The following is a 21,507-nucleotide window of genomic DNA, read 5'->3' on the forward strand; positions in this document are numbered from 1 at the left end:
TAACAGTGTTACAACCTATTAGCAGACCGCAACAGATATTTTTGTTGAGCACAAATCTTTGTTTTTGTCCTTCTGAAAGACTTCTCACTGTTTTGCTTCAAACTTGACAGCGTCTGTATTCTTGTAGTGTTATCCTCCTCTCTGTTGTTTTTCAGACTGGTTTTGATTTGATTCAAATGGTCAACAGCAAAATTTCTTTGAGTTGATCCAAAGTCTGATCAAAGCTTTTTTTTGATGAGGACTAAACATGAAGGCAAGATTCTGTTTTTAAACTAGACTCTTTAATATATCCTGTATGTTTTGTCATAGCATTTAAAATCTACTGATTCATGTATAAAAGAAAATAAGGTGGCCTTGGAGCATGAGACAATTCAAATTCTTTACGTTATTCCTAACGTAAAGAATTCAAGAGTATCTCAAGGAGCTGTTATATTTGTGAGTAAGTTGTGGTTACATGTAAAAATTATAGCAGCATATCTGTATTTCTGTATTGTAAACAGTACAGATAATTTATGGAAAAGGAAGAGTTGGACTTCGCCAACTTGGTTAGTTCACCACCTATTATTTGTATATGCTAATGCTGTACCAACTTTGTACAACTGTTGTACCTGCTTTGAAAATCACTGGGTGCTAAACACCTTCCCAGAATCTTAGCATTATCAATGTCTGTTTGCATTCAGATCACTACAGATTAAGGTCAGAAGAGATGTTAAATCATCTGGATTCTGCTGTACAATGAGAATATAGCATTTGGCTGTCTGCTAGTTCAGGTGACTCTGGACTTGAACAGATCCACTAAGTCATAAATCATCTTTGCCATGATGGTGGGACAGTTTTGGGAGCCACTTAACATGCAGCTTTTAAAAACACTGCCCATTGTTGTCGCAGACATCTTTTTATGAAAATCCTTCCTTGAAGTTGTTTTTCCTCCTGAGAAACTGAGAGACCTCAGGGACCAAATGTAAACAATGGTTGTCTGCTGCTGTGGAATGCATCAGGTGCATCTGTGATTGGTCTCATGTGCTTGTGTGTAATTAATGGCCAATCATGGCACAGCTGGCTCTCTCTCTGCCCGAGCCACAAACCTTTGTTATTCATTCTTTTCTATTCTTAGCCTAGCCTTCTGATGAGAACTTTTTCTTCTATTCTTTTAGTGTAGTTTGTAATATGTATCATAAAATAATAAATCAAGCCGTCTGAAATATGGAGTCAAATCCTCGTCTCTTCCCTCATCTGAAAACCCTTGTGAATACCGTCACACATTGTCATTTCTAAAATGAAGCACCTTGCACAAATATACTGCAACTACAGAAGATGCTTTTGCCAAAATTAAAACCTCTTCAGCAAGTAAAGTTTGATAGATATCTATTATATCATTGGCTACCTATTAGTATCCATTTTGAAATTAGCTGCCACTTAGTTCATTACCCCCTGAATGCTGTCTGAAATTTTTGCATTATTTTCCCTAGGACTGGTGGCAGATTAATAGCCTTGAGGTAAAGATAGCATTTACCTATTTAAAATCCATTAATAGTAACACCACATCAGTGTTCTGGTATTCCCATGTTCATGAAAATGGACTGTAAATGACCAAACAACTCCTACAAGTCTTCCTGAGATGTTTAAGTACAAACTATTGTGACAACCAAATCTAAAAGTAATTCTCACTAACATTTTTGTTGGGTTTTTTTCCTTTAGAAAGAACGTGATATAATAAAAGTGCATCAGTCTGAAAAAGCAGATCTACTCCTTTCCAAATGCAGCAAACAATGATTATTTTTATTCATATTCCATTGCTAACCATTGGCTTGTGTCTCTTTAGTTGTAGTAAAGATAGATATATCTACTGTATATATGTATAGTAGGAGTATAATACTATTATACATAAGATTACTAGAATTTCTTTTCCTCATCAAAATCTCCATCTTCTTCCAGCTATCTTCTGCCATGCTATCTGTGGATCTGTCACTGACATATTCAGTGCAACTGCTTTACTTTTTTTCCTTATTAATAATATGTACAGGGACACATTTAATATTAACCTTTCTCTTTTTTTCTTCATGTCATCATTTTTTCCCTTCATCTTATATTGTACTCATCAAGTGAAATAAAGGAAGTTATGGTTAAAACTGGCCTTTTTTGGGTGTTATATCAAGAAACAAGAGGTATATGAAGAGGTATTTTTATTCTTCTTACAATTTTTTTCTTCCAGAGAAATTTATTCATCCTTTTCCTGTTTGGAGACACAGAGCTTCTCTGAAAGAGCTGGCTGGAAACATGCTTTTGGCCATATTAAATGGTCAGCTTTGGCAACCACAGATTCCAATCCAGTGATTTAATTGTCTTTATTTTAACAGGAGATCCAGAGTGGATTAACCTCATGCTGTATAAAATGCTTTTTGACTTAGGAATTGTGCAGTGTTGAGAAACTCTACAAATGCTTTACTACACAGCCACATGGCACTGCTAAAAGCATCTCACAAAATCAGGTTTTCCATTCAAAAAGCTACTTTTTTTTTTTTTTTTAATTTACTCCACCTTATATCTCACTAAGATTCCCTCCACCTCTCTGCAAGATGCAGACTATCTATTATTATAAATAGTGTCAGATAAGTGATGAATCTGACATTTTGGTCCTGGGAGACAGCAAACACAGGTGTCTACATGTGTGATAAGAGTCCAGCTACTGCTCAAGATCAGTGGGGATGTAATAAACACTGTGAAGCCTGGGGGTGAGTCAATTGTCAACACAGACACTATAACAGTATTCACTTACCTAAAGGTAGGCATCCAGCATTATTTGAGAGGCTCTCAGGTGTCCAACTCACCTGTATAGATTATGGAAGAGGACTTTAACACTTATGCCCTTTTCAAATGGTAGCTGATGGCAAAGCAATGAACTTTGCCACAATGGCAAAGCAGTGCTTAATAGCAAGACATCTGCATTTAGGCAGTTGCCTGTGGTCAAGGGGTCAAGTCAGACCGTGCAAGGACATGCAACTGCTCTCTGAGGTACCCTGGGCTGCACAGCACAGCCAAGGGGGTCTGGCTACTGTGAGTCAGGATTTTGAGGAAATCTGTCCTGAAGTAGCAGCAGGACGCCAGGCACATATAAGCAATCCAGAATGATATTAGACCCTTATCTTTTGCAAGCTAAATTGTGCCCTTGGAGCTTCAGTGCAGGAAATAATCAATATCCTAAGTAATAGCTCCACTTTGTGTAAACTGTCTGAATAGTATTCTCCAGCAATTTTCTCCACAGTCTTCTCTTAGCTGTGTATTCAGCAGAATATCTGCAATGAAATGTCACAAAAGTAGAGCCAAGCAAAATGGGATGTACAAGAATGGAAGCAGCAATGACCCACAGGTATTTTCCACTTTCTTACCACCTCTAAAAGTCACAATAGCAAAAAAAGCTAAAATAAGCAATTCACTGAAAGGTCAAATAAAAACTTAGTAGACAGTTCTCTTATTCCATTAGACCATCCCCTGCAGCCTCACTGATCAGTTTTCTTTTTTTCAGTCAAGAAAAGCTTTAAGTATATAAATTGTATACATTGGAAAGGAGAGAAACTGTTAAAGACATTTTGTGTCATACATAAACTTATTTTGACTGGACACAAATGTGTTTAAGGCCTAAGTTGATCTCCATCCAACTCAAGCATGGCCCAGCTGCACTTTTTCCCTCATGCTGCAATGTTTTAAGGAGAATACAGCATTTCCCAATTAAACTTGTTCGCCTCCCATAGATTTCAGACCTCTACTTAGACTAACTCTTTTTTCTTCATCTTGTGTTTTGTCAGACTTCAGCAAGCACCTAGTTATTGTATTTGGATAATTCAGTATCTGTATATTTTTATAAATGTGTGTCTGTTTGTTAAATGGTAAACTGAATTGGATCAAAACTGGAATCAACATCTGGCCCTTTAGCTTCCCAGGAGACCTTTTAATGCTTCCATAATATTTTAATATGTATATATATATATATATATATATATATAAATACATAAATACATTATGCTACAAAACAGAACAGCATTTTGAAAGATGCTGCATCTTTTGGAATAGTGATAGAGAGCTAACCCAGAGGGAATGCCTTCCTTTCTTCTCAGCTGGGTTGGAATGGCTTCTGGGTTGTGAGTATGGAAAGTAAAGTGCTGCAATCAAATACTGTAACTCTTCCCAAATCTCAGTCAGATCAGAATGCTATATTATCAGCATTTCAAAGATATAAAAACACAGAGATAAACTTTACCATGAAGGATTGCAGAAAGCATTACAGCTGACTAAGAAAAAGTAAGGAAAGCATTCAGATAACAGGCAGATTAACAGCATTTTCAATATTTGGGTAGATAAATGCAAAATATTAATGTCACAAAAAATTATTGTATAAAAGGAAATTGTTGACTTCTCTCTTCTTTAGACTTTACTTAGACTAGTAAATCACATAATGTCCCTGAAACTGGCAAGTTATTCTTTGCAGTATTTGTATTCCAGAATAGGTTTTTGCATGATTCTAGCCTGAACTAAACAATTCCCAGCCAGGATTTGGGAGTTATCACTCTCAACAGAGAGCTTAAACTAAGCCACTGTGCTTCATGATGCAAGAAAGCCTTACAACAGAGATGGGACTAAGTCGTGTTCCAGGCTTCAAAAATGGCCGGATTTCACTTAATAACAGAAATGTAGCTTTAGACTCTAGAATATAACCTAAACCATCAATAGGAAAGTAGATATTCAGGTCCTAAGATTTGCGGACATACCCTGAAATAATTTTATCAAATTATAATTTCACTATTTCCACCATTTTCCCAAAATTTATGAGTGTGTGTTGTGTGCATGTGTGTGGTGGTATTTATATACACTTTTGCCTTGCACTGAGGTTTTGAAGAAGATACTATGGACTATTTTTAATTTTCAAAGGAGAAACAAATATGCTTGAGAAACAAGATCTGATTGAAAGATTTAGCAGAGGAATAATATTTAAGTGGAAAAGCTGGTTTCACATAGAACTGCTGACACAGACTTAGCCACAGGAGTACCAGTGAGCAACACGATAATTTAGATTTTCTTACCTCATAGATAGCTTCTAGATAGACACAGATAATATAACTACTCAGTTGTGATATAGCAAACCCATTGCTCATATTCAATTTCATGAAAATGGAATGAGAGTATCGCATATTTGTAATAACTTCACTCATAAAGGGAAGGGTTTTACACTGTGTTTTAGCAGTTAAATCTTTGCCATTATTATGGACCTTTTTACACAACCAGAATTGAATAACCCTGAGACCCATCAGATATGTGTTGTCTCAGAATGGATACTCTTCCAGGGAGCCCACACGAGGGCTGCTCTTTCAAGCAAGTAGGCAATAGATGTGCAGGTTATGGCCCACAATATTTTGATTCAAAGCTTGGTGAAGGGAAGAAGGTGTTTGCTTTACCAATTAGCAGGAAATCCTTCTTCTGAAAGCCACCGCTAATGACTTGTCACATACATCAAAACATTTTTAGAGAAGTGCCTTCAAGGCTTTGGAGAACAGGGTTTGGGTTCCTAATTAACTCAGATGATGCAGATTTTAGTCCAGCCTCATCAACATTCTCCAGCCACACTGCCTCCACCTCTTGTCCAGCAGCTGTATTCCAGCGGGATCCCAGTCCTAGCTCTGCTCTGGGCATGCTGTTCCTAGTTTTGTACCTGGCATTATATCATTGACTGGCAATCTGAGCTTGACCTTGAGCCTACCCTCTCAGGGGACATCTGTTACAGCCACCCAAACAGCTTTGCTGTGCTTCATGGGGGGCTGTGACACTGCTCAATCCTGAGGCTGCTCCATGCCTTGTGTGACTGCTGGCTCCCAGCTTGCCTTCTCCTCTAGCAGAGATGCTCTCTCCTGCTGAAACCCAGCTGTAAGCTCAGGGAAAAGACAAGGAATTGAGCTTAAATGCACTTCTTGGACAATGAGTGGTGGAAATCTAGGTGGACAGAGGCTGTGGAAGAGATAGTCATGGCAGCAAGAGCCCACTGGTGTACCCAGGGCCCTGATATTGCATTTGGAGCCACAGAATGGCTTGGTTTAGAAGGGACCTTTAGAGATCATGTAGTCCAAACTCCCTGTAATAAGCAACACTTTCCATGAGGCCAGCTTGCCCAAAACCCAATCCCACCTGGCCTTGAACATTGCCAATGAAGAGGCAGCCACAGCTTCTCTGAGCAACCTGTTCCAGTGTCTCACCAGCCTTAATTTAGGAAAATCTTTCTCATGTCCAGGCTAATTCTACCATCTTTCATCTTAGAACCATTGCACCTTACCCTGTCACTACAGGCCATGGTAAAAAGCCTCTGTCTTTCCTATAAGCCTTCTTTATATAGCAAAAGGCTGCAATAATGTCTCTCCTAGTCTTTTCTTCCCCCAGAACAGTTCCAACTCTCTCAGAGTTTCTTTGCAGGAGAGGTGCCCCAGCCCTCTGACCTTTCTTGTGGCTGTCCTCTAGTCCCACTGCACCAGCTCTTTCCTGTGCTGAGGACCCCAGCAGTGTATGCATAACTGCAGGTGGGTTCTTCAGGGACGTGGAGAAGAGGAGGAGGATCAGCTCCCTGGATTCCCTGATGGCCATGCTGCTTTTGATGCAGCCCAGGATATGTTTTGCTTTCTGGGCCACAGGTGCACACTGCTGGTTCACATCCAATTATTCATACATCAGTATCCCAAAATCCTTCTTTGCAGGACTGGTCTGAGAGTATTCATCACCCAATCTGCACCAATGCTGGGATTGCTTTGATCCTCATGAGGTTCACATGTGTTCATGTCCTACATGCTCTCATACCAGCCCAGAAGCTGTCCATGAGGTAACCAAGGGGTAGAAAGCTCTTTTATCTCAACTTCCTCACTTGAAAGGTGAGGGAGGGTGGAGCTGGGCTGGAGGCATCCTCAGCTTCCTCTCTGTAGGACAGAGCTTTGGTAAGTGGGACATGTCTTCTTCAATTCATATTCCCAAGTTCTGCAGAATAAGCGAAAATCCTTGTGCTGTTGCAGTTTTTTTTCATAGTGTGAGACCGTTCCCACTGTCTAAGGTGTAGGAAACATGTTAGAATCCTGTGTGTCAGAATTCTAACAAGGCAGTTCAAAGGGAATATTGCCACTTCATTCTAATTTAGTCCTTTGACAGCAGTAAGGAGCTAATATATTTGAGTTTTTCCATAACAATCCAATTATCTCTATCTGTTAAAGAGAAATTCACACAGTCTTCTCTATCTGTCTGCAATCTACACATGCAGAGGCTCCCCTGTATATAAAAGATTGGCATGTCTTTAAAGAATTTGGTGCTGAAAATGAGCAGTAAAGGATAGAAATCTAAAATATAGCCAAAAGGCTAATTTTTTGCTTCATTTTCTTGATGGCATGATGGAATATTAAGTCACTTGAGGTTTAGGATCTCTCAGTCTCTCTCTGTTAGCCAACACTTCAAAGTCAGTGCTTTGTTTCAAGAATTCATTGCAATGTATCCATGTTTTTCTTCCATGTTAGAATGATGTGTAGGGACAAACCTCTGAAGGTTTATTCTCAGAAGGGAATATGAAATGCTTTTGAAGCATTTCAATTGTCTAGAGTTTCTAGCATAGGGAAGCAGTAGTTACAATTATTCTGTCTTTCATGTTGAGATTATTTTATGCATCTTGAAATTTCTTTTTTTTCTGCACGCTGGAATTTGGTTTATTCTTTACAAGCTTTTGATTTCTGCAAAGATTCAATACCTTGAAATTAAAAGATTAAGGGATTCAGCATCAGAATGCTACGTGATTAGCTTTAATTGGTTCTGAGCTTTTCCTGCTGAAAGGGCTTTCTAACATGTGCTTAGTAGCAGACACATGGTCCCTATTTTCCATGACTTTAGGGATTTGAACACTTTCAAAAATTACTCTGTAGAGCAGGACTAACCTAATTAATCTCAATTAAAGTCTTCATCTGGAAACAATAATGTAACTTGTATAAACTTGTAGTTTCAAAAATAGCAACAAAATTCTTAAAGCTTTTTTATTCAAATATAATATATGCTTTAATACACTAGTTGAAAATGAGTAAAAGGTGTAAGTATGATTTATCATAAAACATTTCAATGCTGGTTAGACAATAATATAAAGAGTTGGAAAAAATTTGCTTGATTTCATGTTAAATATGAATGGAAAAAGTTTTGTAAATTGTAATAATTTGTACAGAATCACAATTGGAAGGGACCTTGAGAGTTGCCAGGGCAATTTAGAGCAGGTTGCACAGGAACTTGTCCAGGTAGGTTGTGAATGTATCCAGAGACAGAGACCCCACAACCTCACTGGGCCACCAGTTCCAGTGCTCTGCCAGCTTCAGTGTAGAGAAGATTTTCCTATGCTGAGATGAAACTTCAGGTGGTTTAATTTATGGCCACTGCTCCTCTCTCTGTCACTGGGCACCACTGAAAATAGTCTGGCACCATCCCCTTGACACCCACCTTCGAGATATTTACAGGTGTTGGTGAGATCCTCTCTCAGTCTGTCCTCTCCAGACTAAACAGGCCCAGCAGCCCCAGTTTCTCCGTATAAGAAAGATTCTCCAGTCCCTTAATCACCTTTGCAGCCCGCCACTGGACCCTCTCCAGTAGCTCCCTTTCTTTCTTGTCCTGAGAAGCCCAGAACTGGACACAGCACCAGGAGTGGCCTCACCAGGGCTGAGCAGAGGGGCAGGATCATCTCCCTCAGCCTGCTGCCCACACTCTTGCCAGTGCACCCCAGGATACCACTGACCCTGCTGGCTTCAAGGGCGCTGCTGGCTCGTGGTCACCTTGTCACCCACCAGGACTGCCTGGCCCATCCTTGCAGAGCTGGTCTCCAGCAGGTCAGCCCCAGTCTGTGCTGGCACTTCGAGCTATTCCTCCCCATGTCCAGGACCCTGAAATTGCCTTTGTTGAGCCTCATTGGTTTCTCTCTGCCCAATTCTCCAGTCTATCAAGGTCCCACTGAATGGCAGCACAGCCTTCAACTGATCAGCCAACAATCCCCCCTCTCAGTTTTGTATCATCAGTGAAATTTCTGAGGGTACATTCTATCTTTTCATCCAGGGAATATCCAGAATAAAGCAGTACATATTCCACTTTCCATTCTGCAAAAATCTATTAACAACACTATCCCTTCTATGAATTAATATTTTTGCATCTAAACAAAGTATCATGCCATTTATGACTAGAAATCATAATAATTTTCAAGTATTCACCTTCTCTCCTTCTGGGAGTGAGCCAAAGGAAGTACCTGGGACAATTCCTGGCATGAAAAATTCCTGGATTGAGGTGTTTTAGACAGTTCAGAATTTTTTTGTTTTAAAACAGCCTTTTGTATTTAAAGAGTTAATGTCTTTTTTTTTAATTATTTTTTAGTTTACCTTCAAAATTGATGCCCATCTGTATTTTTTCAGCTCCTCTGAGTGAAACTATTAGAGCTATTTGTGTGGCTAAGTGTTTGCAGATGCAAGATGCAAGGCCTACAATTATTGCTGCTTTTCAAAAGCTTCTTCACTGTGTTTCATGCTTCACTGTGTTTCAAGAAATACTTGTGGATATAGAAACACAACCATCGCTGCTTCTCATCACACTGTTGTAATTTTGTTATTAGTTTTCTGCTATAGTCTAAAAAGATGTGTGAAATATATAAATAAATATATAATTAGGACAATAAGATTTCTCATAGTTTTTTTCCATTGTTTCTCCTGCAGATTTAAGTCCAATTCAAGCAGGCAGTAACAGAGCATTAACATTCTTCTGGTCTGCTGACTTAAGACACCCACATAGAGGTAATCTCCAAAGCTTTCAAGCAGCATAATGTACACACTGAGAAAGAAAACTGCCTGACAAAGCAGTTATGAAGAAACCACTTCTTTAAATCTCAGAAAGGAAAATGTGGTGTTTAACAGGCAGGGTAAACAGCCTTCAGTAGTGCCTGTATCCAGACTGATCCTCTTATGGCACAGTAACAGCCCTGAACTTCCAGAGCAGGAAGTAGGGCAGGAGGCCAAAGGCTGGTTTGTGTCACTTAAAATGCAGCCATTGATGAGTCTAGCTGTTTGAGTGTTTGTGTTGAGTGTAATCCAAACAGCTACACAGTTTTTGTGCCTTTTCAGGACACCACAGAAACTTTGTTCTTTTGCAGATGGAGCTGCTGGAGCATTTTTAAGATAAAGTTTTATGTTAAAAATTATCAATTATTTTGAATTTCACAATTTCATTTTGAAGATGAGGCAGTTAATATTGGAACTTCTATCTCACAGCCTATATTTCCCTTCAGTGCTCTGCAAATTGTCACTAACATGACTCTTTAATTTATTTTCCTTTTTCTTGAATGAACTATTTTCAGCTAAATTAGGGCAACTCTTCAAAAAAAAACCAAAAAAACAACAGAAAACACAGATGTAGGCAAGTCTCTGAAGCAAAACTGACTTCAGAGCAACGTGTGCATACAGAGAGAATGAGCAAAAACACATCCTTGCTCAAAGCAAATGTATTTGATTGTGGGTGTACAAAAAGACTATTGATATCACAGCTCTGCATCTCTGACTTAATAAAAAGAGAAAACCAAAACAACAGAGTATGTGAATTTAAGTACCCTCTTCTCATAAAGCTTCATAAACCTTTTTCCTTTTGGTTTTCTCTAGTTAACAGTACCTTTGGTGCTGTCCTTCTGTGACACTAGATGGCACTTCAGAGTAGTGGTGGGATCAGAAAGTCTGTAATCTTTTTTAATTGTTTTGCATATGATATTAGAAATACATTAAGTTAATGCTTGCTTTGAACAAACACAATTTTTCAGCTTTTTCTTGTTTTTTACACATGAGTGAGTGTGAGGTAGAAAATGTTCTCTATTTTCAAAAATATCTAACATAAGCAGAAATAGATTATATCAGAGACATTCACTAGAAGCTTAAAAAAAACCCCAAAAAAACAAAACGAAAAAACTCAACCAACCTCCCCCTCCCCCCCCCCCCCAAAAAAAAAGGCCCCCAAAACCAAATTATGGGCCAAAGACCTGTTACCAGACCTTGTGCTTAGATAATTTTAGAAACAGTTTGTGGAGGCAATTGAAAAAATGTACAGTCTTGGAAATGAGAGCAACACACTGATGCCAAGGATTTAAGAGCTGGTCCTTTCCTAGAAATGAAATTAGATTTAGTGTCATTTATACATCAGCAATTGAGTATATGACAACTATCCATAACCTGGTGCACTGTAGGAGAAACCAGATTAAAAGATGGCCACACCCTTGTTGGCAGTCAGGGATGCTTTAGGCTGCACCAGGAAACAAGGGTATTAATTATTCTTTATGTGTTTTGAGTCCAACAGTTGTGACCATTTACTGTCTTCATACTTTATGAAGAAGTTGAGGATGCACTGCAAGGCCCAAAGGCTTTCTACTTTAGTTCTCTTATTTCTTTCCATGCAATTGTTTATACATCGTTTGTGTTTGTTCCTTTTCTTTTTTTTTTCCTTTTTTTCCTTTCCTTGTTGTGTTTTTATGTGGAAGAACCATCTGTTCTTTATTTATATGAAGAGTAGTTTTGAAAGTATTGGGCTTCCCACTGCTTTGAAGTCTCTGCAGATGCTGTGAATGGATAGAATCCCATCAGTCAAATATTATTGGTGTGGCTGCACAACTTATGGAAAACCAACAGTGTGCTTACCTTTCAAATTTGTCATGATCTTGCTTAGGTCTCTTGTTACAGGATTTGCTTGTTTTGTTTCATTGAGAAAGACTGGGAACCAGGGAAGTCCTGCTATCTTTGCAGCCCTGGGTTGTTAGAAGGGAATGTATTTTATGAGAAATAACTTATGCTTTAGCAGCAAGCAGCAAGCTTGATAGGGGACCTATCGTGAGTATTACAGAGGAGGACCAGACTCAGATATTTGCTTCTGGACTTGTTGAAGTTTGTTCTAATTTGAAACAAAAGCCTTAGTATGTGAGATGTTAAAACTATGGATGGAGAAATGGAGAGTTTGTGCATATGTTTACATGACGCTTTATGTAATTGTTGTTATTTTTTGTGTGAATCTTTTTCTGTAACGATGTACATACAAACTCTGTGGAATTTTTCAGGCTAAGACAATGCCTTTGTTCTCTCTTGAAATACCAATGCTTAGTTTTCTGCATGAAGTCTCTGTCTGCACAATAGTCAACATCCAACCAAGAACCAAAAGGAAAAAAATAAACCATAACTGATGATTTTCTGGAGTGTTTTCCCTCCTGTGACAAAAAGATATCATATACTGTTTGTTTTATTTAAAAATAACTCTCTGAAAATGTGAAATGCAGAAGAAAAACAGATAGAAAGCAGGGAAATCATTGGCTACTATATGAAGAAGATAGCTCAGAAGAGTGCAAACCTGCTTTTTCTGTGCAGTGGTTATAGTGAGTCATAATTGTTTCCAATTATTTACTACTGAATAAATGGCAGCTATAAAAAGACTATATTTGTTTGCTGCTGAGAAAATACCCATGAGAGTCAGGCATGAAAAAGTTCCTTGAGGCGAAAGAATTTCACGCAACTTATTCTTAGCTATCACCATGCCAAAGATGTTCAATTTTCAAGACTTATTTAAAGTTCTGACATACATATGTTATTCTATCAAAACAAAAGAAGAAAGACAAACACTTTGGAGTTTGCCTGTATTACATTATTCTTTAATATAAATGACATATAAGTTTTACAAATTAGAGAGATTGACTTTGGAGTATTAAGAGTCTGCAGAAGGTTCTTTTCAGGTGATGTTTTTATTGAATATATGTTTAGCTTTGAAGATTGACAGTAGATATGTGCAGCCTACCTTTGATGTGCTTGCTACCCACTGGTATGGGTTGAAGAATCCCAATTTACAGAGGGCTCCAAATCACTCTAAATAGATACAGCTACAAATGATGTCCCAACAATGTCCACAATAGCAGCTATTTCACTTCATCTATTTCTATAATTATGGTTTTGCTTCTATAGTCAAAATTCCACAAATTTGTTGGACAGAGGAGCCTGCATATCTCTACTTCACAATTAATTCCTTTTTTAAAAAACCAAAACCAGTAAAGGATGCTGATAAATGTAAAATGAAGAACAAGTGAAAAGTGAACTGCTATGGGTTTTTTTTAGATAAATACATGGATTGATAACAATTACTAAACCCTTATACCATACTCTGCAAGGCAGTACAGTCGTAAAAACTGCTCTTCTGACTAAGGTGAGAAGGATTTGCTCTAGAGAAATTTAGTCACTGAGCTCCAGATATAGGTTACAAGTTTTTTACTGCAGACTACTCAATATTTTATTCACTAGGATGATGTTAGGCTAATTCTGAATAGCATTGCTCTAGAAAAATGGCAAACTTTAAAGAACTATGTGTACAATACAAATTTATTTTATTTTATTTTTTTCAAAAATAATGACATTAGCAACAACTTTATTTGCCTCTGCTAAATAGATACATTCAGAATTATCTTATAGTGGATATTTTTAAACCTCCAGGGCTTGAAATAAATTTAAAGGAGGCAACTCTTACCTTCTCAAGTCTCAAGATGATTTGAGAGTCTTTTTTCCCCTCTGCTATTTTTCTCTGTGTGTGGCTATAAAAATAACCTCAATCACTGTCTTTTTTTTTTTTAATAAATCATAACTTGACAAATATTTACTCTGAATTTCATATACAGTGGAATCTGAAAACCTGCAGCATTCAGCAAACTGAAAAATGCCACAGAAAGCATGCTGGAAAAGAAGGCTGAAATAAGTCAGTTTAAAGCACAGTGGGCAATTCTTATTGATGGTATGCTCGCTCTTGTACATCTGTTATGTCGCATTTATTCTACATCAATGGATCATCTCCACTTTAAAGTGAAGTTTCTGGCATTTGGCGTTAATTGTTAGCAACGGTTTTTTGAACAGGCCTATGAGGACAGACACTTTAGCTGGAACACAACTGACCCCCATCCCTAGAGATCTATTTGTAATTCCCAATCTGTACTGCGGAGCGTTCGTGGATACACCGGAAGGCAGAGGGCTGGATCTCCCAGTACTGCACGGGGTTGCTGAAGAGGCTCACGCCGGAGTAGCTGGCCTTTTTGGTGTTGTAGCCAAGGGGGCAGAAGTCGTTGATTCCAATGGAAGCAATTTTGTTGTTATGAAGATAGACCACCTAAAAAGCATACAAGTACTGAAGTGAGAAATTGAGCTATCACAGCAAATAAGAGAAATTATTTCATATTAAATGCTTCATATGCATTTTGGCAACATTATACAAATATGTCTTCTTTCCAAACAAATCCTTGACTCTGTTTACTTTTTGAAATACCTAGCATACACCCAATTGACATAATTTCTATAGAAAGTGCACAAACTGTGCAAGAATCTAATAATGTGTCACAGACATGTTTTATGAAAAATCCTTTCCTTAGGATTTTTTCTCCTGAGAAGCTGAGAGGCCTCAGGAACAAAATGTAAACAATGATCATCTGCTGCTGTGGAATGCAACAGGTGGATCTGTGATTGGTCCATGTTGGTTGTTTCTAATTAATGGCCAATCACAGTCCAGCTGTCCGGACTGTCTCAGTCAGTCACAAGCCTTTGTTATCATTCTTTTCTATTCTTAGCTAGCTTTCTGATTAAATCCTTTCTTCTATATTTTTGGTATAGTTTTAATATAATATATATCATAAAATTATAAATCAAGCCTTCTGAAACATGGAGTCAACATTCTTGTCTCTTCCCTCATCCTGGGACCCCTGTGAACACCACCACAATAATGTTACTGTCAGCTGGTGGAACTGTAACCAAAAGAGAAGCCAAAGATGTGAAATTATGAATACAGCACTGTGGCTCTGGAGCATGCTCTGTATACTGTAGGAAACACATTCTGTGCTGTTCTTGTGAGCCAGCAAAAGTTTCCTGAAGATAAGGAAAGCCCCATATCTCTCCTGAGGAAGACACCAAGGTTGCCACCATGGCAACATGATGAAGGAGAGAAAGTTAAAAGATACGAACCCTAGCTGGCTCACAGAATGATGTGGCACCTTGGTCACCTACTGAGAATTTTGTTTCTTTCTTATAACCAATGGGCAGTGAATGTGCATGTTAAGTGAATGTAAATATCTTGAAAAAGTATAAAAGCAACATGTTGCTATAATAAATCTCTTTTGAACCCTTCTGATGGAGTCGTGGTACTTTGTGTTGTGTCGTGCTCTTTAACAACATCATACAGAGAATATATTTGATGCTAATTGGTTTCTCTCCAGCTCTAATATTTTCATTCTCATGAGTGCAGCTATACAGGACTCAGAGCCAAAGTAACCACTAATGACAATTTAAAGTAGCTGATGAATATTATTTAGCTCCAGATTCACCACTTCTGGAGAATTTTTCCGAGCAACATGCAGGGGGTAATTTACATTTGAGAGTCTTCATTCTTTGGGAGCTTTCTTTCCTGTAAAACCTTAGTCTGGGTGAAGACAAATTTAAATTGCTCCCAGAGACAGTATTTCTAGATATCTGGTCAAAAGGACCTCAAAAATACTGGTGATGTGAAATGCCTATTTTGTCTATTTGCCCTCCTGATGGCACTGTTTTGTGAGATAACAAAGGAAAGGTTATTGGGATAGGTTGCAAAACATCACTTAGTAGAAACTAAAAAAAATCAACAGAAGAAATTATCTTAGAAATCATTTTTGTGCGTAAAGAGGAAACCAAAGTACAAAAATAATCCCATATTTTTGTGGTCCTTCAGACATACAGAGACAACGAATGTACACCTCCAGATCTATACATCTCCATAACCATTTCCGCAAAAAAATTGGAATCAGAGTCTTCCTGTTGTATTCAACATTTCCTTGATAATTCAAGCATTTATGAAACTTGCATCAAGTTAAAAATACTGTGCACATTTCTGTTTAAGAATGAATAAACACACAAATACCACGAGGAAACTTTCAACCACTGCTCTCTGAGAGAGTATGACAAACTTTACCTGTATGTATTTGTGATCACCCAGTCCACTGGGTACTCTGACAAGTTCATTGTTGTTCAAGTGGAGCTCCCTCAGGTGAGGTACATTGTTAAGAGAGCCATTCTCAACTGAAGAAATACTGTTGAAACTGAGACCCAGTCTGAAAAAGTAAAAAAACATAATTTAATATTGAGGGGGAAAATGCTCTGAGACTTCTTAAGAGCTTAATTGATATGAGAATTTAATACAGATAATAAGAGACTTCATGTTAAAATAATTTGCTATGGAGGAGTACTTTTAAAGAAAGCCTTCTTCACAGTTATCTAATAACCTGTCATTCTTTGTGGCTTGTATCAGTTTCAGAAGTCAGGGCCTGAAACTAGAACAAATTGCAGGACTGAAAATCCTTGCTCAATCTTTATAGCTGAGAGGTTTCCTAGTACTAATTAGCATTACATATAATGCAAATAGTCTTATCATACTAATTTAAATATGGCGATGCTTTCAAACTATTAAATGACAAAGGAGAGTTTCATGAAAGCTCCCACTTACATAAACATGAATTTACTTCACTTAGAAATCAATTCACAGTTCTCCTAGCTAGGATTTGATAATGAAGAATTTTCATTAAAAGTTATTGGAATTAACTTTCTTTTGAATAGGGTATACCAAGATTTAAGATAGCTTGGGGAATTGGATCCTACATATCAATTCAGTATGAAGTTCTACAGAATGCTTACAATGGACTTCAGTGATGGGTACTCATAGTGAATGTCTTTGAAAAGATTGGAAAAAACACCTCCATGTTTTGTCAGAGGGCTATAAATTCTTGTTTGACACATATCTAAATATGTGCTCACTACATATGCAGGTCTACAAGCAGATGTCTCAAACCTGGGAGACCAGTGCCAAGAAAACCAGTTCTGACTCTCATATTAGTCTATTGAAGAAAAATAGTCCCTTTGCACAGTCTTCTAGGGAAAGAATGAAATTATAGGAGTCTGTAGTGAAGTGGACCTAAATCCCAGAAAGAATGAAATGATATGCAGTTACATCTCCTCTAAATGTCTTACAAAAACTCTCAGTCACTTGGGGCTATGCTTACAGATGAAGTCAATATTATTGTGTAAAACAGAGGGTGATTTGGAAAGAATATGGTCTCCATCGCCCTTCCCATAGGAAAAGAAAGGAAGAATTTTACAAATCATTCTTGCTTCATACATTTGATATATTACTTCCTTTCTCATTAGTGAATAAGCAACATTTTCCCAGCATTTCAGTAAATCTCATCCAAGTGTTCTAAATCATTTAAGAGCATCATCAAAAACAAATCTCAAAATTGAAGAAACTCTCAAATAATTTTTCACCTTTTTTCTCTAACATCCCTGCTGAATCATTTCTACTGTGTTTTTGAAAGAAACTTCATGATGCTCAGCACTGTTATTATTATTATTATTATGGGTTTAGAATTATAGAATCATTAGGGTTGGAAAAGACTTCTGAGACCACCAAGTCCAAACATTAATGCAGTCCCACCACATTCACCCCTAAGCCATGTCCCCAGGAGCCACATCCACATGCCTTTTGAACACTTCCAGGGAAGTTGACTCTACCACTTCCCTGGGCAGCCTGTTGAAGTGCCTGACCCCCCTTTCAGTAAAGAAATTTTTCCTAATATCTAATCGAAAACTCCCTTTTTTTGGTTCAATTTCCACTGTTTGAAGCTAGACCATTTCCATAAGTTTTATTAGAATTTAGATGTTGGTAATATCTTCACGTAATGTGTAAGGATGTGTAATGTGAATGTTCTCTTAGAACTCATTCCTGCATGTAATCAGCAAAGTCTTTTTTGGATTTACGTTCAGAAGATTATTGGTTTTTTACTGAATCACTCAATGAAGGCTTTTGAAAGACTTAGGAATAATTTTACAAGGAAAACAAACAAAAATGACAAATATTGTGCATTTACTAGAATGCAAGAAAACTCAAAAGAGAATGAACAGACATACACCAAGCTCTTGCATTTTACAGTTTAAAATTCCTTAACACAGCCAGAAAAATTACCTGCTTCTCAAAGTTTATTTGTGCTTTAGGGCAGCTATTAGACTGCTAAGCTTGAACAAGGTTGTCTGACCTTGTCCTAATATCTCTGAAAACTTAGTCATATAAAAAAAAGCTGGGGTTCTTCAACGGTGGGCTAGAGCTCTTCCGTAGCTCCCTCGTTTCCTCATCTGTCTGTTTTGTTTTGTGCAAGGTGCTCCTTGTTCATGCTCTTCCTTACCTCTCACCTTTGCAAAAGAGCATCTCTGACTATGCTTACGTTGCCTGCTTAAGTACAGGGCAGAGAGTGCTTTAAAACCTGGAGCCTGCTCTGAGCATCTCCACGTTTCCACATCATGGTCAACAGACTATCTTGTTCCATACACTACAGCCACAATAGGAGCAGCCTAAGCTTAGATATTTTTAGGACTCCATTGGCACCTGCTGTTTAAAACTTTATGTCTTAAGGCAGACTTCCAACAATGTTGTCCATGTGATGCTGCCTGTGGTGTTTTCCAAGTGTGAATGAGAAAAACAGAAAAACTGTGTCATCTGCAGGACAGCTCACATGCCCCACAACCCCCACCTCCAGTAATGTAAATTACTCTCCACCTGAGTAGTTATCATCTTGTTTTGGTTTTGGAAGTTTTCTTCATAATTTCTCTGAAGAATCCTATAATCTATTCTAAGCCTCTGTAATAAACAATAACTGTTTCATAGTCCTCTAGTCCATATTTATAATATTTTTATTTTTTCATTAAAATCTAGGACAGATTTCTTTTTGAGTCTGTAATGAAATATTAACATAAAACATAAGATGAAATGTCTTAATTTATAAGATCTGGAAAGCTGTTCTAAGCTTATATCTTGGAATTTTCAGATTCAAAATAAGTATTAGGTTACTATATATTTCATTGCATTGAACTGCTGTCCAAGCTACTATAAATAGTTGTAAACTTAACTCCTGTTACTCAGTAATCTCTCTCTGATTTCTATTTTCTACCCTCATTATGACAAGCAGAATGATGAAAATCCATTAATCCAGTAATCTGGTTAGAAGTCTGATTATCAGTCTTTTTAAAAACCATTTTCATAGTAATTTTTTTAATATTAAATTATAAAAATTACTTGTAGTAAAGGACCAGTTTTCTCTGCTACATGTTTTTTATGTGAATGAATTCACAAATAATTCTATATAAGGGCTTTTTGGGAATTGTCCTTTTTATTGTCCTACACTTAGAGAAACTTATTCAACAACAGTCACAGATTAGCAGAGTAAAGTCACTCTGACAGTAACAATTTTTCAATTAAATTTTATGATTTTTTTTTTCTTAATCATGTTCCTGGACTCATTGCAGACTTGCCTTTCTTGAGAAACAAAGGAACCACTGTTGAAAGAAGTTTTGGTTCCCATGTACTTTTTTCCTCATTTTCCAGGCAAACTGCATGAGCATTGCTGTGTTCCAAGAAAACTGCATAAACCAAAGATGGACATGAAATGAAAGAAGCATGATACAATTTTAAAATTCTAATTGTTCTTGTTTGTTTGTTTGGGTTTTTTGGGGTTTTTTGCTTTGTTTTGTTCTGGGTTTTTTGTTCGGCTTTTTTTTTGTGTGTGTGCGTTTCGTTCTCTTTTCTTTTCTTTTCTTTTGTTTTTTGTTTTTTGTAAATCAAATAAACAGTTGTCCTGAGCATATAGAACTCATAATTGAAAACAGATGAAAAGTTTTGTCAGGAAAATAAAAAAAAGTGTTTGTTCTCTTCAATCACTACACAAATCCTTAGAAGCCTTTCCTGCTAAGTTATGATTATTTCAATGATTCTAATATTCATGAAGGCCAGACTTATGTTTTATAATTGTGTGTGGTGATTGCAATTTCAGCTAATATTTTATGTGAAAAGAAGAAATTAATTCTTACTTTGCCAAGTTAGTGAGTCCAGAGAGACTTTCAGCATCAATTTTGCTGATTTTGTTGCCATCAAGGTGAAGCTCAGTAAGGGATGGAGGAAGGCCTGAAAGAGAGAACACCATCAAATTACTTTTGATTAAACTGGATTCTTATATTTTAAAAAAAATATTTGTCCCATAACAAGACTCTTTCACAGTTGACAAAATTTTATTTCGAAACATGCCCATGAACTATTCACTAAATGAAATAAAGAACTTTCACAATCAGGGAAACTGGAAACAGATAATAACAAATTATTTAGTATGAAATAAGACCAAGCTCCTAGTGTCATTATAAAACAGTTAACTCTTGAAAAATTAAATTCTTCTCGTTTATTAATTCTACCCTTCATGATTATGTAAATAGGACCTATAAAGGTCTCTCATTTTAGCCAGACTATCCATATACATAAATGTGCAAACATGTGCCACCTAGATATTTAACAAGAAACAGCAGTAGAAAATGCATCTGTACGTATGAGGTAAAATAATTTTAATGTCATTTTACTTAGGGTGCATACTAGTTTACAAATTCTGTTTATCAGGGAAAAAAAAGACGAAACACATTTTACCTAACTGAGGTCCCTCAAAAGAACATCCAGAACAGGAAATATGGGAAGAAAAAAAATAAAAATCAGTATTATCTCTCAAAAAGTTTTCAGCCATTTCCAAACAATCTCTTGACTGAAGTAAGAATAAATTGAATATCATTCCCTCTGTATTAGAATCATTCTCATTTGTTTGTTTTGTTTTTAATAAATTACAATGAAATTGTTCTTATTTTCTAGGAATTTGCAATTAAGGACTTTGAAAAATAGCAAAGATTTCTGTTTTGTTATAGGGACACTATTTTTGGCTTCAAACCCACAGACTTGTGGAGGGCTGATTTTATGCTTGTACAACTTCAGCTAATTCTACATGAGTTTACAGTTGTGTAATGTTAATCAGGCTCAATAACCAGGCTTGGAGGCTGAAAACATTCTTCCATTTTATATTTCAGCTACAAGACAACAAAAGCAAAATAACATAAAATGACATTTCACAGTGCACCTCTCATGAAGCTTCTTGTAACCGAATGACAAAATTTTCTAAACTAATAAAAGTAATCTGGTTTAAAACCAGATACTTTAAGGACAGACTTAAAAAGCTTCCATAATATCTTTTTCCCAACTGAGTAGAAGTTACCACATTATACCTGTGCAATTCTCTGAAATACTAATGGAATTTCTTACCCTTTGGGATGCTCGTGATGTTGGTGTCTGCGATACGGATGTAGGAGAGCCTCTTCATGCCCTGGAAAGCTCCGTTCTCAATGCCTGAACTCTTGATTGGATTGGTGCCTAGTTCTGCCAACAAAACATGGTTGTGAGCTGTGCTGCAGTGTAGGTACTTATAGTCTTCAGGTCAAAACTAATTTGGAGGTACAATTTATTGGGGCATTTGTCGCCTTCTGACTATAATCACTGATCAAACTACAAATAGCATCTTAAAAAAACACTCAGTTGTGTTTGTTATAATTTCTC

The 21,507-nt window shown here is 37.1% G+C and overlaps 1 protein-coding gene across 1 annotated transcript in view; it reads right to left on the reverse strand.

Moving 5' to 3' along the window:
- Positions 1 to 12,678: 12,678 nt before the first annotated feature.
- The window catches only part of DCN (decorin), a 38,315-nt gene continuing 29,486 nt past the window's right edge, over positions 12,679 to 21,507 (reverse strand). The window contains exons 5-8 of the mRNA XM_036401434.2: positions 21,217 to 21,330; positions 19,956 to 20,049; positions 16,018 to 16,156; positions 12,679 to 14,193 (exon numbers count right to left, since the gene is read on the reverse strand). Of these exons, the coding sequence (XP_036257327.1) occupies positions 13,999 to 14,193; positions 16,018 to 16,156; positions 19,956 to 20,049; positions 21,217 to 21,330 (542 nt within the window). The 3' untranslated portion in view covers positions 12,679 to 13,998. The remainder of the gene's footprint in view (positions 14,194 to 16,017; positions 16,157 to 19,955; positions 20,050 to 21,216; positions 21,331 to 21,507) is intronic.

This window comes from Molothrus ater, chromosome 5 (genome assembly GCF_012460135.2).
Source record: "Molothrus ater isolate BHLD 08-10-18 breed brown headed cowbird chromosome 5, BPBGC_Mater_1.1, whole genome shotgun sequence".
Taxonomy (NCBI): domain Eukaryota; kingdom Metazoa; phylum Chordata; class Aves; order Passeriformes; family Icteridae; genus Molothrus; species Molothrus ater.